Below are 18,705 nucleotides of genomic sequence, written 5' to 3'. Positions count from 1 at the left end.
AGGACCGGTATCTGCTCCTTTGGGCAAGGAGGCATCTGGTGTGAATGTCTCAGACCAAACAATCAGAAAGAGACTTCATGAGGGTGGCCTGAGGGCCTGACGTCCTCTAGTGGGCCCTGTGCTCGCTGCCTGCCCGGCACCGTGGAGCTTGACTGACATTTGACATAGAATAATAGAATTGTCAGGTCCATCACTGACACCCTATGCTTTTCACAGATGAGAGCAGGTTCACCCTGAGCACATGTTCAAAGTGTTCTTTTAAGTTTTTTTGAGCAGTTTATTTTAGATTGCGTGACTGATAATGTAAATGCAACATTTTCATGACAGTAGACCTATCCGTTTTTGAGTGATGCTCAGTTTTTGTGTTGGTCTCCCATCATCACAACACATCATTGTTTCCATTGCATCACTGATGCACAAGAGTACATGGCGCTCCTACTGTATAGGCTGTGGTTGGTGGATGACGTGGCATCATTAGACGGAGGCTTCACTCCGCAGTTTTCTGGCATGTTGCCCCCAGTTTTCCTAATTTTCCTGCTCCCACTCTTTCACACTAAACCTTAATCCGGACTTAAGGCCCTGATGTCAGAAAATCCTAATGATGACCCTAAGTGGATGGAGTCCCTTTGGAGATCCGAGTGCATTCATATTTACATGTGAAATCAAAGCGCAGGCTGGGGTGTGGCAGGGGGGTATTCAGGATTGGTTCCCTTTCAAGATCTGTGCATGTTCCTACTAAAGTCTGAGGGACCCTTAGAAGTCAGAGCGTATTCATAAGTGGACATGAAATAAAAGAGCGGGGGGTCAGCTCTCTCTTTGAACTGCCTTTCCTAAGGTTTCTTCCATTTTATTTCCCTACAAGGGTTTTTATTTTTTGGGAGTTTTTCCTTGTCTTCTTAGAGAGTCAAGGCTGGGGGGCTATCAAAAGACAGGGCCTGTTAAAGCCCATTGTGACACTTCTTGTGTGATTTTGGGCTATACAAAAATAAATTGTATTGTATTGTAAATTGTACTTTCACAGGATGGAACACTTGGGGGATGAAGAAGCTTTGGAAATGCCTGGGTGCCCCACCAAGTCATGCAAGTCATGGGCCTACTCGGCCTTAGCCTAGAGCTGGACCAGCTTCACTGTGACTGGGGCCAAACTCTCTTTCAAATCCATTACTATCTCCTCAACAGTTTTTGTATGATAATGAAGTTATGGTTTTGTACCCTCAAACTACAACACTAAAACTTCAGAGGCCTCAAAGTCTTCAATTGTGATATCAACAATAATAAACAGGCACCATTTTATGAACTTCCACTCAACTGTTTTCAAGTGATGTGCTATTTTTTCCTCCCATTACAATCACCCTTCTTGGTGATTTATTTTTTCTTCAGACCAAATGGTATTCCTCGTGTATGTGTGGGTTTCCTCCCACAGCCCAAAGACATGCAGGTTAGGTGCGTTGGCGATCCTAAATTATCCCTAGTGTGTGCTTGGTGTGTGTGTGTGTGTGCCCTGCGGTGGGCTGCGCCTCACCCGGGGTTTGTTCCTGCCTTGCACCCTGTATTGGCTGGGATTGGCTCCAGCAGACCCCCGTGACCCTGTAGTTAGGATATAGCTGGTTGGATAATGGATGGATGGACAATAAAGAGACACAAAACAAGCTGCCACACAACCATCTAACCTGTGCCCATCAGACAATATCTGAAAATTAGTAAGGTTGATGTCTCAGCTCACCAAAACATCTTGACGGTGTTCTTACAAAAAATAGAAAATCAACAGTTTTGGAAATGTCAGCTGTAGCAGAATGAGAGCAGCAACAAGCCGTGGAATTAAATAACGGGCTTAATTAACAGCAAGAGTTGGCTTCTCATTAAAAGATAGGTTGAAGTTTGAAATCTAAATTTAGCTGGTCGTCTGTTGGCTCGTTTCATGTCTCATTTCTGTTTGGCTGCGATTTAATGAGGAACGGAATACATTCACAGGACTGAATCCTTAAAAATAGGGCTATTAAAATGAAGGGAAAAGGAGTTAATTAGCAGTGAAAACCGGTCACTGATTAGGAAAAGGGAGAGAATGAAAACCTGCAGCCACTGCGGCCCTCCAGGCCTGGAGTTCAAAACTCTAATCTAAGAACCTTACACTGCAGATTAACAAACTATGAAATTAAAAAAGATCTGAGATTGGCAAGGATTGGTTTCTAATTAAGTAATTGGGTTAGAATGAAAATCTGCAGCCACTGCAACCCTCCAGGCCTGGATTTCGACACCCCAATCTACGATATAAGAACCTAACATTGCAGATTAACAAACCATGAAATTAAAAAAGATCTCAGATTGGCAAGGATTGGTTTCTAATTAAGCAATTGGGTTGGAATGAAAATCTGCAGCCACTGTGGCCCTCCAGGACTGACATTGCCCACCCCTGCTCTACAGTATACATCCAGCCATCCATTTCCATAGCCTACTTATCCACGGCAGGGCCACGGAGTAGCTGTTCCCATAATCATCAGGCACAAGGCAGATAAAGACCCCTGGACAGGGCAACAGTCCACCACAGGGTGCACATATGCCAGGACCAATTTAGAAACACCAGTTCACCTGACCTACATGTTTTTAGATGGAAACTGTAACAGCCAGAGGGAAACGGGGAGAACATACAAACTCCACAAATGGAGGACCCCGGACACAAACCCTGGTGTCCTTCTTGTGGGGCAGAAGCACTGCTTCTGCACCACTGCAGTGTATGTCATTGCTTTTAATTCTGTAGCACAGATGCTAACTGTAGAAATGCGTTCCTAATATTTGTATTATAGAGTACCATTATGTTATCCTTCCTGTTTAGCTTTAATAATATATATATATATATATATATATATATGCACATACTCTACACACACAAATATATACATACATTTCTCCAATTGTAAGCCAAAGTCCCAGACCTCGCCTTTGGCAATTGTGGCACCTCCACTTATTTTGCATAATTTAATTAACACTTTACCTGCAGCTTTAATGCTTCTGTGTATCTTATTCTCCCGAGACAGAGAGTTCATGTTTTCCACTTATTTTTACCTGCTGCAGCAGCGGTCACTTTTGATTGATGCAAGTTAATTTGACACAAACAAGTGAAACATGGAGCCTCAGGGCTGAGATTTCTCAGTGTAAGTGACTTTCCATTAAAGGAAGGCAACGTGCAGAACACTTGGGGGCATCTTGTAGAGCAACTGGCCGACGCTGGACACCAAATCACCAAAACATGAAACTGAAAACAGTAAGTGTTTGATCTTCTAGAGGTCCACATTTTCAGTATATAGTGCCTTTCATTGTACTCACTGTAACTAAAAAGGCTCCCATTTTGTAGTGGTCAGTGAGCTGCATTTCAATTCCTCAGGGTCCAGGCTCAAACTGTAAACCTTTCCTCATTATGTGACCCTGAACAAATCACTTGACCTGTGCGTGTTGCAAATATAAAATATGCCATTGTGAGCTTTTATGTAGTACATGCAAAACTACATTTTACATGAAGACCGAACATATTAAAGGCAATGAAGCGTGCATCTGTGGAATGTTATTATAAAATGACATTGCAGCTCCTAATGAAAGAAGACTCGCTGTTGCTGGGGTCTCCTCAAATAGTTACTTAAGTGAGATTAGCCATCGAATATAATATGCAGGTTTAGAATGTTTAAAAAATAGAGTAGGTACTGTACAAATCATGATTATTTTTTGTTGGCAGGATTTGTTGTATTCAATACCTTTAAATGAGTAGAATCAAACAATGAAATCTGATAACATTTTTTTCCAGTAGGAAATCTGCCACGTAATATCACAAAATAAAAAAAATAATGAAATTGTAAAACAGAAACTTTATCGAGTAGGAAATTTACAACATAATATGGCAAAATAAATTAATAATGGTGTGTTCATTTTTGAAAACGACAGTAACTAATTTAACGTCTAACACGTTACACAAAGTGAATTGTGCAGAACAGAAACTTCTTGGTGCGTGTGTTCACTGCATACTTCTTTAGAAAGATTACAGTGCTGAAAAATAAAATGGGACTCGTTTTTGTTTCAGGTCCGCTACAGTATGTCCCTGCATTTTTTCTGGTACGGGATCCGTGGCCGGCTTGAGGGACATCAAACCCAAAGAAGCGAAATCTGCATTTGGGAAATCCCAGGTGGCGGCTTGAGGCGGAGTCCGCCTGGCCCCGCCCCGTAGCACTTGATTAATATTCATGAGCCCCTGGCAGGTTCAGGACGGATGCAGAGCTCAGGAACTTATTTGATTATCGCCGCAGTCCACGGACAGTCACCGGACCTCCGACCTGAGGCTTGAGCTGCTGCAGGCACGTGAGCCATGAATCTGAAGCACTTCTGCGTGGGCGAGGATCTCAGCTGTCTGAGCCGTTACAACCAGTGAGTACCGATCTCGAAACTTACCGGCGGCTTCATGAAATTCACTTTAATATCTGCCTGCATTTACATTTATACCAAAATGTTTATTTTGTATGATTACTCAATCACTAATGTCCAGATCTTTATACATAAAAGCACTAAAAAGAGCAATTGTGCACGCATGTGTACGTATAACAGTAGTAGTACAGCAGTGAAGCAACACTTAAACTTAAGTACATAACTGCGGTAGTATTGAGATGCTGTTTTTCAAATTTTTTTGTACAGCTATTAGTAGTAATAAACTGTATTTACACGCGAACAATGAAAAGTTGACAGTGAATCAGTAATGGAAAGTAACTGCAATCCAAATTGGGAATTATTATTACACCTGTGAGTGTAAGCGATTTTCCTTTTTTGCGACTGCTTTATAAAGTTATCGGGTAGCTACAGTACAGACTAAATCGTCTGTAATTAATTTATATTCTGTAATATACGAATTCATGTTTTATATGTATGAATGTAATTTTGCAATATATATATATAGTAGAGTACATATATATATGTACAGTATATATACATATATGTATATTTCTTTGTCAGCTTTATTACTATTATATGAATCCGCTGTGAGCTATGGTAATCTAATTTATAACGTGCCTGCAGTGCACTTATTTACACAATAGAAGCTGTCCCAGATAGGAAACCGGTATGGCACCAAATATCACTAACAAACATACAAGCAACAGCAAATGAATTTTTTACATTTAACTTTTATCAAGTAATGTAATTTAAATTGTGCCAACCTTTTAACCAAGTCACTCACATGAAATTGCCTTATCCAGCAAATTCAAATCCTGCACAGTTTATTGTAAAATAAGTTTTGATGTTCTTTTAATAAATTATTGCTTAATTGGTTAAGGCTTTGGTCTTCAGACTCTGACGCTGTGGGTTCAAATCCCACTACAGACATTGTGTGACCCTGAGAAAGTCACTTCAGCCTACCATTTAGACAAAAAAAAAAACAAAAACAACAACAACCTAAGAAATGTATGTCCAATGTTGCACGTTGCCTTGGATAAAGGTGCCAGTCAAATAAATAAATGTACATTAATACATCTTTCACTATTGTAAATTATTGCTTCAAGCTTAGACCGGGGTCCCCAAACCTGTTCAGATTTTTGCTGCTCCCAGCACTTCTGTACCTGGCAATGAGTGATAGTTTACTAACCCATATGAGCCCCCATATGATCTCTGGGTGCACATTTTGATGGACCATTCATATGGAACCCAAATTTTAGCTTCTGTTTGTTGTGCATATGGGTTTGCCTCTGAGAAACGAGTGTTCATTTTATAAATGGTTAACTACTAGACAGACAGATCAACTAAAAGACCAAATGTAAAACCCTCCATGCAGATGCACTTTTAAGCCATAGCGATTCTGGAATCCATTAGTAGCTTGTGGTTCCATCATAAACTTTTCCTTCACTTGCTTGTAGCCTTTCTTCTCTACACATATGTTCAAGTCACCCACACAAAAACAGTTGTGAAGTGACTGAGTGAGTAATACGTCCTCTCTTTTATTTACTGTATATTAAGCAGATATTTTAATCCCAAATGTCTTACAAATCATAGGTGCATGAATGAATACAAATGTGGTGAAAAAACCCCACATCACGTAAAATCAGCACAGGGGCTTTATGTACCTGTAATTCTGAACGTCAGCTGTTAGTAAAGTTGCAGTCAGTGTGGTGGAGTGGTTAAGAGTTTGAGCTGCAAATTCTGTTGTGGTGGGTTCAAATCCTGCCGCCTGTCACTTCACCTCCATGTTGTTCAACTGAGCAAAACAAAAGAGATGTAACTGGTTGTACGTAAACTGTTGTAGGTCACCCTCAAAAAGAGGAATCAGCCAAACAATAAAATCAACAATCGACATTTCAAAGGCACTTGTATTGTTTAACAGGGCCGAGTGTTGGCTCTGAGGCTAGGGATCTGTGCCGGCAATCAGAAGGTCGCCGGTTCGAATCCTGTGCACATGAATCTACTCCATTGGGCCCTTAACCTGCAATTTCTTCATCCTGGGTATGACGTTAACCTGCAAGCAGGTCCTCCAATGTACAGGGAACTCTTGGGGACTGGTGGCAGGATTGGCACTCCAGCCACTGTAGAAAACTTCACGTTGTACCAGTGTGGTGCTGAGGTGTCACCCGCTGCACTCGTATCCCAATCCAGTTGGTTTGTCATGTGGGGGGTGCGGCAACGTGCTCTCTTTGATATCCATCCATCCATTATCCAACCCTCTATATCCTAACTACAGGGTCACGGGGGTCTGCTGGAGCCAATTCCAGCCAACACAGGGAGCAAGGCAGGAAACAAACTCTGGGCAGGGTGCCAGCCCACTGCAGTCTCTTTAATATTTCAATATGAAATTGTAAAAATTGAAAACATTAGCTTTGAATTAAGAATACAGTTTATTACAATGATTACAACGCAATGCAAAATGTGATCAAGTTCTTCCACATGAAGCCTGACAGCCATGAGGACTGATTGAGATCATTGATGTTAGGTAGAATGTCCAGAGGGGTGCTGGGTGGTCTCGTGGCTTCGGAACCCCGTGCAGATTTTATTTTTTTCCTCAGCCCTCTGGAGTGTATTGTTTTTTTTTTGTCCTCTCTGTCTATCGGACCTTACTTTAATTCTTTCTTACTTAGTATTGCCTAATCTTATTTTTATATTTTTCTTTCTTCATCTTGTAAAGCACTTTGAGCCACATCATTTGTAAGAAAATGCGCTATAGAAATGAATGTTGTTGTTGTGACACAATACACACAATGCATTACAGTATTTGCGTTAATTACTGATGCTAAAACTCCTTATTAAGTTCCTCTTATGCTGAAATTGCCAGTTCCTTAAAATGGCACCACTTTCATCTAATGACACTCAGGATTTCTAACTGGTGGAAATCTACCACCAACACGACCATCAGTGAAATGCTGGGGTTTTATTCTGAATATTTGGATGAATGTCCCATAAAAGTGACCTTTGATTTGTTATTAAATTATTTTTTGTTGTTGTTGAAAGAGTATTAGCCACTGCCAGCTGGGTGTTTCGGTGGTTGTGTTGGTGCTCCGTGTTTTCTTCTTTCATGCTCTTGTGTCATTGAGACTCTTCTGAAATTCTTGTCACAACAATAATATTTCACACTGCCTCTGTGTCTTCGATGCCTCTGTGCATTTTTGATTTATTTTTTTCTTTTCCTAGTGCCCATTCCATAGACGATGTGCCATTTCTCAAAACTGAGCCCTCCAGCCCAAGCTTCACCCTGGACAGCCTGGCACAGTTCAGCCCGGGTGAGCTCTCTGACAGCAGTGTCGGCGGCAGCAGCCTGATGTCTCGGCGGCACTCTTTGGAGCCCGACTCGCCCAGTCCTTTTTGTCCCCTGCCCGAGTCCTGTGACGACCAAAGGTATGGGGCTGAACAAAGCAGGCCTGTCTTGTCTGCAGCCCACCATGGCCAAGAGAGAGTCTACTCATCAGCCCTGAGCTCAGGATCAAAGCGACTCTGCCTGGTCTGTGGAGATCTGGCATCAGGCTACCATTATGGGGTGGCATCATGTGAAGCGTGCAAGGCATTCTTTAAGAGGACTATTCAAGGTACCTTGTTTCTCTTAAACTAAGTAGTCATGTAGTGCTTATGACTTGTGGTAACACCTCAGTTCATTATTTATGCTGATGTGTGGTGTGTTATATTAGAAAAGCTCCACCATAATAAACTGCATTGCCCAAGTGTACACCAGGAAAATGACTACAGATAAGAAAACTTCAGGACTCTGCTATCCACATGAAAATGATTGCAACACAATTCAAATGGTCACTTGGCCAAGCATAGCAAAACTCACAGCAAACTCAAGTCCAGGGGTTGAACCCAGGAGCTAGAAATGGCAGTTAAACACCAGGTTTTTCCTAGAGATTATTTACCACAACTCCTGGTTCAGACTTTGGTCTTGTCACGTCTGGACTACTGCTGGCCAAGAGTACCGCCATGTGTCACAGTGGCACGTCTGGTGTTTAATCAGCTAAGGTGGGCACATGTCCCTCCTCTTTTCAGATCACTTCATTGGCTCAGTGTAGCGGCATGGATTGAGTTCAGATCCTTGATGCTTGCCTATAGAGTAGTCCAGGGGTTGGCAACCTTTCAGCGGTGTCGTGCTGAACCTTTTTTACAATGTTATTTCGTGTGTGGACATAATTCTACCAATTTTGGTATATATCATATATCATAATGGGCTTCAAAAGTTTATCTCTCTATTATATAAAAATCCTTCAACGAGACAAGACTTTTTGGAAGAGAGATTTTTTCAAGTCACGCCCTCCACTCAGACAATTTCAAACAAGACCGCGGTCCTCCCACCTCTCATTCGTGTGAATGCTTTGTCAGACACACTTCCTGTGTTCTCAGCTCTTATAAATTTTAATGTTTTCCTCACTTTAAGTTCCCAATTAAAGAGGACATATTATGTCGAAATCTTATTGAAGAATTTCATCATGAAGGGTTATCAACAGAAAAAATGAGTACACGGGCAATCCTAGCACAGAGAAATGATGAAGTCAAACGAATTAATGCCAAAAATATCAATCGGTTACACGACAAATTGGTTCAATCCATATCAGCAGACTATGCTGAAACAGTTGGTGGTGGTCGTGTGGAAGATGAAAACATCAACTTATAATATCACGAAAAATATCTACAACCGTTAACACCATCCAGTCTTCCACCGCCTAAATTACTGTAGAAAGAAGGATGTGTCCAAAAAAGGTAATGTAGTACATCTTCAGAGGATAACATTACACACCAAAGGAGATCTTGATGTGCCATTCATATTAAAACATTAAGAGTTTACCATTAGAATAGCTTTTCGAAAGACAATTAACAAATCTCAGAGCCAAACATTCGAAAAAGTCATTTTATTTAATAGAGAGAAAGAAGCGAAATTCAATCAGGGGCAGTTATACATTGCATTGATGCATATGTAACAATTCCCATGAAAATAAAATTCTGTTTAAACTGTACATCTGCATCCCCATACGCGAGCGGCAGAACCACAAAGAGCCTAGTGTGTAGCGCAGGACCGGTGGTTAGCGAGCGAAGCGAGCAGGGGACTAAGCCCAGTAGTACTTTTATATATTCAAAAGTATATGCTTTTGAAGCCCATTAAAACCGGATCTTATATTATTGCTCATTCAATATTTTAAAATGCATAGGATAATATGTGAAAAGAATGTTTTGTCAAATTTTAATTTTCAACACATTTATTAAAAATTGTATTACAAATTATATATTACAAGTTTTTTCAATTCAAAAGAGAGCTTGGTGTGTGGGTGTGTTTGTGTGTGTCCTGCGGTGGGTTGGCACCCTGCCCGGGATTGGTTCCTGCCTTGTGCCCTGTGTTGGCTGGGATTGGCTCCAACAGACCCCCATGACCCTGTCTTCGGATTCAGCGGGTTGGAAAATGGATGGATGGATGATTGAATTCGAATATGATTAATAATTCTTTTATTATTAATCAGAGCTATTAATCAATTAATGCGAAGCAATTGTATTACCAGTGGCTTTACTTTTGGTTCCAGTTATTTGACTAAAATAAGTAGTTTGTTTCTTAAAGCAAGAAAAAGCCCTTTTTATATCTTCACTTTTCTCATCAGAGTTTTTAAACATGGACTGATGTTTTTATTTTGATAATGTCTTTGTACACTTGATGTACGACACACGACACTTTCACAGCATAACGCACACACGGCACGATCCTTTTGTTGTACAAATCCATATTCATTCATCCAAGAGTCTTGAAAAGGGCGAACATCAAGATTTTATCTTTTATGAGTCATTTTAGGGCAGTATATAACTTATTAATAACAAGAGGTTTGTTTTACTGTACCAAAGCCTGCACGGAACACATGGCTTCCCTTTACATTTGAGTCGCACGCACAAAACATAGGTGGGGAATGCGGTACGCGAATGCATGCATTTTAATTAAAATATAATAAGAGGCTTGTTTTAACATACCACAGCCTACACTGAACACATGGTTTCCATTACATGTGAGCTGCATGCGCAAAACGTAGATTACGGCACAAACGTGTGCGGTGTAATTAAAATATATATAATTTTTACTAAATTTTAATTCAATTAGATTGCCTTTGAAAATCATTCTGCGTGTCACGCTTGACACGCATCCCACAGGTTGCAGACCCCTGGAGTAGACAAGAGCGATGTTTGGGGGTGGTGTTTCTTCTTGGTAGAGTAATATATTGCTCTACTTTCCCCTTTTGTATTATTAATATGTAGCCTTTGTCAGAATGCCTAATCTCACAGACTTACCACGGTTTATATGGTATTATAGTATATAACTTCTCCCCTACTTCTATATCTATAACCTCAGGCAATTAGATGTAGTAAAAAGACAAGCAGGAGTTAAGTTACACATAAAATAATGTATTATTGATAATATTAAGAAATAATAACAATATGTAAAGTACATTTGAATATTGGCAACCATACAACCTGATTAAATGGTGATGTGTAGTTTCAGGCGGCACACAGACTTGTAGTTGCTTAAATGCCTCTAGTTAAGACATCATTTGTGGTCAGCTTTCTTCAGAACAGGCCTTAAGCCTGGTCAATATGGCTGCTGAGCTGTGCTCTTCATTGTGTTGTCTTCATCATCACAGGTTAGCAAGAGAGAGATTGTATGGTTAAGCACGTACATTTATAGATGTTCTGTCTAACCCCTAGAGCCAATAGGACATCATGGTACTTAAAAGCTTCTGATGCAAGCCAATTCCAAACAGCCATACTTCAGACCAATGGGGAAAATAGAACATCTTAACACCTGCCCCCAAACCATATGTTAACGTAACCTGGGTTTCTTGCGGGGGTTGAAAGACTTTAGCAAAGAAACACTCGCCAAACTAGTTTAAGGCACATCCTCTCCCAAGTCTGTCGTAAATTTCAAAGAGACTCAGTCATAAAGGGGGAGGGGGGTAAACACTAAAGTACATTGCTTTGCCTAAATTACAAATAAAGACACACAAAATATTTATCAAGTTATATGCAAAATCTCACATCACAACAGGTGGCAAGTTGGGTGACCGACCCAGGCCCCGCGCCTAAGGGGGCCCTGCTTTTGAGGTCCGCGTGTCCCTTTCGAGCGGATTTATCAAGTTATATTCTCCAGTATATATATATATTTCACATGCTTCTAAGGGGAACCCTTTTAAAATCCCCCTTCAAGGTCAAATTTCGTACATGTACGTCTTTGAAAACATTCCATAGTCCACCTTCATCACCTGAAAAAGGTCGCCAGTATAATCCAATCCTAAAATAGGTAGAACCCATTAGTCACTTGGTTGGCTTCTGTTTTGACTTGGGAACAACTGATGGCTTGTCGCTTATCACTCATTCGTGTCCGGAGAGCCTACCATCATTTCTTAGTCGAGTCTTTGGTTCCGTTTGCTACAGTAGGCCTCGTTGAAACAGTGTGGGAAGTGTTTGGTAGTGGAACGTGCAGCAACATTTTATTACTGGTTTAGCCATATCGCTATCAACGCCATAAGTGGAAGAGATCATGGTACACATTTTTAATAGATTATATCGTTATATTTTGATACAGTCTGCATGTTATCTTGCAAAAATTTAGCTAAGTACTGTAATGAGAAAATCCAGTGTATGTTAACATTATTTTAATTAAATTTGCCTGCAAGTTTATACAGTTCCCACATACTGGTAACAGCGTTTGACATAACCAGCCCCACGTGGAGTTGGTCAGCCCTAGGCCCCGCACATCCCTAACACCACCTCTGGGTCAACACCTATCTGTATGGAGACCCTTGTGAGCTCTTGTGTTCTTTCTTGACTGCTCAGGTCTGCTGATGAGCAGCTTCTGGTGATGCCATCACTGCATGTCTTCACATGCCAATCCAGACTCTTTTGAAGTGTGGATTCTATCTGGTGGAACGAGCCGCCCACCTCCATCCAAACTGCTGACTCCATCCATCCATCCATCCATTTTCCAACCTGCTGAATCCAAACACAGGGTCACGGGGGTCTGCTGGAGCCAATCCCAGCCAACACAGGGCACAAGGCAGGAACCAATCCCGGGCAGGGTGCCAACCCACCGCAGGACACACACAAACACAACCACACACCAAGCACACACTAGAGCCAATTTAGAATCGCCAATCCACCTAACCTGCATGTCTTTGGACTGTGGGAGGAAACCGGAGCGCCCGGAGGAAACCCACGCAGACACGGGGAGAACATGCAAACTCCACGCAGGGAGGACCCGGGAAGCGAACCTGGGTCTCCTAACTGCGAGGCAGCAGCGCCACCACTGTGCCACCGTGCTGCCCCCATTATACATATATAAATTGGAAATTTTGTAATATTAGTTATTTTCCTTTTGGTAATTATGACTACAGACCCTCCATCACAAACACAAATCAATTAATGCCATTTTTACATTACTTTAATTGGAATCTTAGCAGATCAGTTTAGATACCTAGGGGTAAACATCACAAGTAAATGTAAAGCTCTTTTTCAACAAAGGTTTGCTGTCTGCAACAATATGTGCATAAGATGGTCTACCTCTAACACACTTTAGCAGAGAGAATTAACACTGGCAAGATGAATATCCTTCCCAAGTTTCGTTTTCTATTTTAAAGCATCCCCGTTTACATTAACAAATAATTTTTAAGAAATTAGATGTAATTATAACCTCATTTATTTGGAATTTGAAACATCCACACATCCAAAGGACAACCCTACAGTAGCGTAAAGCAGAAGGTGGCATGGCTCTATTTAACTTTCAATTTTATTATTAATATACAAGCTATAAAAACCTGGAAATTGACACAAGTTGGTCTGCAATAAAAATAAAATTCTACAGTACTTCTTTAAATTCCTTGCTTTATACCCTAGTAAATACAAGGTATTGTCAATATTCCAACAACCCAATTATCCTTCATTCACTCAGAATATGGAACCAATGTAGGAAGCACTTCAAGATAGAGAAGCTTTCATCTGTTGCACCTCTACATGATAACCACCTTTTTTCTAGCCTCTCAAACTTACACAGTTTATAATGTTCGGAAAATGTACAGGATTAAATCATTTAGAGAATTGTATATAGATAATGTTTTTGCATCCTAAGAACAATTACACTTTAAATTCAACTTCTCATCAACAATAAATCAGTTTTTCCACTATTTTCACTTTGCTAAATGGAATCTGCCCAATTTACCTCACATCCCACCTATTTCAATTCCAGAGATCAGTCTTAAAAACCCAGACATTTCTATAATATATAAAAACATTTTAAAGTCCCTTCCTTTCAATGGACCCAGAGTACAGTGGGAAAAGACTCTCTTAATATTTCAGAAAGGGAGTGGAAGGCAGCCATTCACAGTATTCACTCGAGCTACATATGCGCAAGGCATTCAATTATTCAACTTAAAATCTTTTATTGAGCACATCTATCTTGTTTAAAATTGTCCAAAATGCTTCTAGGGCAAAATCCAACCTGCGAACGTTGCAATCGAGCTTTAGCCTCATTAGGCCATATGTTTTGGATATGCACCAAATTAACATAATTCTGGACCAAAATCTTTAAATGCCTTTCAGACAGCTTGGTGTCACAATCCCTCCTAACCCATTAACAGCTGTGTTTGGTGGACTCACAGAGGGGCTTAAAGTGGAGAAGGACAAACAAACTGCACTATTGGCACGTAGACATTTCTTGCTCAACTGGAAGAATCCTAACCCACCTCTTTTAAGTCAGTGGGTAACTGATGTTATATACTACTTGAAATTGGAAAAAATCAAAGTCTCACTCTGTTCAATACTTTTTTTAAAACCTGGCGGGATCTAATCAATATCATTTTAAAATAAGTAACTTAATTAAGGAAAAGGATCCTCTTCCCTCTTTTTTACTTTTAATGTTTTACTCTGGCTATTGGCCTTCCTCACTTTCTCTTGGGTGAGGGTTGAATTTATTTTTGTAAAGCTTGACTTGATCGTGTGGAATGATACTTGCTTTTAATAAATACATTTTTAAAAAAATCTTCTGTGTATAAAAGCTACTGGGCCACCACAACTCTTTTCGGGCTTAGTGCTGGACATTTCAAGTCACTTTACTAAGTCGATTCTTTCAAACTACCCCTTTAAGTGAATTGATTATTTTGATTCATTTAGTGCCTGGCATATACAGGACATTCTCCCCTCTGATTGTATCACAAATATATAATTTAATAATTTGTGCATTATTTTGATATTTGTATATGAGTGTACTGTATATAAATAATATCATTTATTAAGACATAAATAATTTTTAATTGTATAATTGTGTATTTAACATAATAATTCATATGCTATTGTCCTGTTTACATACACAAAGCATGATAACAGATTTAAGATGCATCATTAAAATAAGATGTTTCATTACAGAATCACAAGTGAATGAGAACTGTTCAACTCATAATTATTCATGTGTGAATCACATGATCGAGAATTGTCAGACTGATTCTCAGGTAATCATTAATTTGTGAATCAAACGATCGAGAATAGTTAGACTGTTTCTCAGGTAGTCATTAATATGTGAATCAAATGATCGAGAATTGTTAGACTGATTCTCAGGTAGTCATTAATTTGTGAATCAAATGATCGAGAATTGTTAGACTGATTCAAATGTAGTCATTAATTTGTGAATCAAATGATCGAGAATTGTTAGACTGATTCTCAGGTAGTCATTAATTTGTGAATCAAATGATCGAGAATTGTTAGACTGATTCTCATGTAGTCATTAATTTGTGAATCAAATGATCGAGAATTGTTAGACTGATTCTCATGTAGTCATTAATTTGTGAATCAAATGATCGAGAATTGTTAGACTGATTCTCAGGTAGTCATTAATTTGTGAATCAAATGATCGAGAATTGTTAGACTGATTCTCATGTAGTCATTAATTTGTGAATCAAATGATCGAGAATTGTTAGACTGATTCTCAGGTAGTGACTCGTCATGAATCAAATGAGTTGAAGCCCATAATTCAGGCAGTTCCATTGAGTTCCACTGAATGGATGTGTTCGTGTTTACAAATCGGTTCATATGATTCACTAAAAAGAATCGTTCAAAAATTACAAATCCTTAGAGAATTGCTCATCACTAATTGGGCTACTTTTTTACCTACATAACATTATAAAGTGCTCTTAAACAGCAGGGATTTAATGTAGTCTACTTACACATGTAACCATATTCTATTATTGCAGTTATTTCTGAATATGACTCATTATTACAAAAATATTTAATAAACAAAACTGATTCTTGGATAAAGTAACTAAAAAAAGTGAAATGTTTTAGCTTTATGTATCATGTTGCTGAACACACCTGAATGTTACACCATGAGTTACATTTTCTAACTTATTTAAATACTGCTGTCACCCATCAGGGTCAGAACAGTAACACTGGTTACATGGAGCATCTTTATGAGCCTCAAGGTTTTAAAGATTTTTAACAGCATAAAAACAAGCCATCAGTAGCCATAGCGAGCTAATGTCACAAGATTAATAAAATATAGAGCGACACTACTCCATTTGTAAGACAGGCCCCTATCACTTCCTATTGGTTTTATTTTACAGTTGCATGCAGTTGTAAGCACAAAACTAGGAGAAATGAGTCTGGCATCACTCAAGCATGATCAAACACATAAGCCCATTAAAACTAAAGTCTACTCCATCAATGTGTCCATCAAAGCACTAGAAGAGACCCCGCCAGTAGCTTGGAGCATGATGATCCAGCTTATGAGAGCGTACCGTGTGTGGTTAATGATTTTCTGTTGCCAACATCCTAAGGCGTCCATCCCCATATCTTATTTAATAGTACGGTCAATAATCTATTATAACCAATTGAGCAACTGCCCCAGTTTTCAGCTGAAATCTGTTTTCTGATATTTAGAGAAGTCTGGTTTCTTTGGACCAATTGATTTCTGCGTGACGTTCCAGGATGCTCCCTGTCAAGTATTACAACTGTACATTTCTTCCTAATGGATGCAAATGCTTTGTCCTTAATGGTGTTGTTTTCTGCAGCAGATGTAGTTTATCATATGAATTTGTATGATGCAGGCATCAAAAGGACCTTTAGTTTGTTTCCTGCACACACTACGACAATGGGTCTCCTTGCAGAATATAGTACAGTATAGGTAGTGAAAGGGCTCCATTAGCACACATCTGCAAAGGAAAAAAGAAGGTTAAAGGTGATTCTCACACTGAAAAGGAAAAAAAAGTTAAAGACACAACATATGTCCTTCATCAGGTGTGCAACTGAAAAGGAAAGAGCAGCTAGCAGATATAGGAGGGGAAGGAAGGAACAAAGCCAGGGCAGATAAAAGGAGAAGGTGAGAGTAGGTGACCAAAGTTGCCATCAGACAATATGAAGGAAGCAATAAAAAATGTTAGAGAACTGTGAGGGTGAGAGTGAGCTTAGCTTCTTCTGTCTTTCTTTGAAAGGAGTCTGTCAAATCTCATGAAAACACAAACAGAGAGATCAGCGTGGCTATGATCAGGAGATGTGAAGTGTTCTACAATAGGCTTTGTAAGATCTTTTAATCTTAACAGCTCTAACGTGCTCCCTGAAACGGTCTGCTAGCCCTCTCCCTGTTTCTTCTTTGTAGATATCTTATATATAAACGTCTACGTGTGGAAGTGTGTATGTCTGTCTGTTCAGCCCAGACGTGCGAGGCTACATCATGAAGCTTAAAGAAATTGACTCTGTCACCAAAGTGAAACCGCTGAGAAAAGAGAAAGTCACTTAGCCACTAATACAAAAGCGAGGCGAGCACGTCGGCAAAACGAAACCTCAGAGGAGAGAGAAACTCGCTTAGCTGTTGATAGACAAGGGGGGCAAGCACGTCGGAAAAACGAAACCGCTGAGAAAAGAGAACTTTGCTTAACAGCTAATGCACAACCGATGCAATTGATTAATTGAAGTGCCAGAATCCATGGTTTCTAGGAGCCTGGACTTTTTACAGCACAGGCTTACACAGCTAGTTTTAGTGCTTCATTGCACTTTAGTGAATCTCCTCAAACCTCCAACATTTACTGGGTGTGTCCATCAGAATTGCGTCCACTCTGTAGGATCCGGTTTAGCAGTTCAGTACTCTCCTTTATGTCATCATTTTTAAGTTTATTTTTGAAAATGCTGTAACTGTCAGGTTTTAGTTAATACTGGTGGGAATGTGTGAGATGATATTTGTCATTTGAAGACATCAGGGAGAGTATTTCAGTCAAGAGTACTTAATAGTTTCTGCTCAAATTCCTGGAGAGAGAGAGAGCAACAATTCAATCTGGAGCTTTGGTTAAATTGTTTGATATTGAAACCCCCAGGCAACACCACTTTACACTTTGCTTGCAATGTGCCCTCGTCTTCTGGCTCACCATTGGTTTTGGCTATCAGGTCACAGGTTCAAGGGAGAATACCAGGTGCAGCAGAGCCAAACCGTTACAGTTGTGTAAAAGTAGTTCAGGTCTGAGACTGTATCAGCAGGTGGTGAAACACATTTGTCAATGGGAGGTAAAATCTTAACTTGCTCTGGAAGGGATTCCAGGTGAAGATGCAGGCAAGAGAGTCTCTTGTGTTAATCTAGCCATTCCACCTGCCCTTCAGAAGAGGTCATCCACCTGAAGCTAAGCACGTTCAAACCTGGCCAGTACTTAAATGGAAGACCATCTACAGTGAAGGTTGGGTTGCTGCTGGAAGAGGAGTTGGAGAGGCCAACAGGGGGTACTTACCTTGTGGTCTGACTGTGGATCCCAATGCCTGAGTGCAGTGATGGGGACACTGCGCTGTGAACATGGCACCGTCCTTCAGATGAGACGTAAACCCGAGGTCCTGACTGTCTTTGGTCATAACAGATCCCTGAGCATCCTTCGTAAAACATAGGGTACATCCCAATGTCCTGCCTAAATTGCTCACCAGAGCCTGGTCATTCTGGCCCCCTAATCATTCCCTGCCTCTAATTGGCTAACTCTCTCTCACCACCTAATAGCTATTGTATTGTGTGTGTATTGGCACAAAAATGGCTGCCAACACATCATCCAGGTGGATGCTACACATTAGTGGTGGTTGACATGGCTTCCCACTCACTGAAGTGCTTTCAGTAACCAGAAAGTGCTATATAAATGTAAAGAATTATTACTATTATTATTATTATGTATAGTGTCTAGAACAAGTATTCAAATGTGTTTCGGTGCCTACCATATTCAATCAGGGAGA

At 40.1% G+C, this 18,705-nt stretch overlaps 1 protein-coding gene across 1 annotated transcript in view; it reads left to right on the top strand.

Annotated features, from left to right (window-relative positions):
* The first annotated feature begins 4,142 nt into the window (after positions 1 to 4,142).
* The window catches only part of esrrd (estrogen-related receptor delta), a 91,576-nt gene continuing 77,013 nt past the window's right edge, over positions 4,143 to 18,705 (top strand). The window contains exons 1-2 of the mRNA XM_028820426.2: positions 4,143 to 4,407; positions 7,645 to 8,036. Coding sequence (XP_028676259.2) covers positions 4,349 to 4,407; positions 7,645 to 8,036 — 451 coding nt within the window. The 5' untranslated portion in view covers positions 4,143 to 4,348. The remainder of the gene's footprint in view (positions 4,408 to 7,644; positions 8,037 to 18,705) is intronic.

This window comes from Erpetoichthys calabaricus, chromosome 1 (genome assembly GCF_900747795.2).
Source record: "Erpetoichthys calabaricus chromosome 1, fErpCal1.3, whole genome shotgun sequence".
Taxonomy (NCBI): Eukaryota; Metazoa; Chordata; class Cladistia; order Polypteriformes; family Polypteridae; genus Erpetoichthys; species Erpetoichthys calabaricus.
The sequence above is the reverse complement of the archived record's forward strand: the minus strand, read 5'-3'. Positions and strand labels throughout refer to the sequence as shown.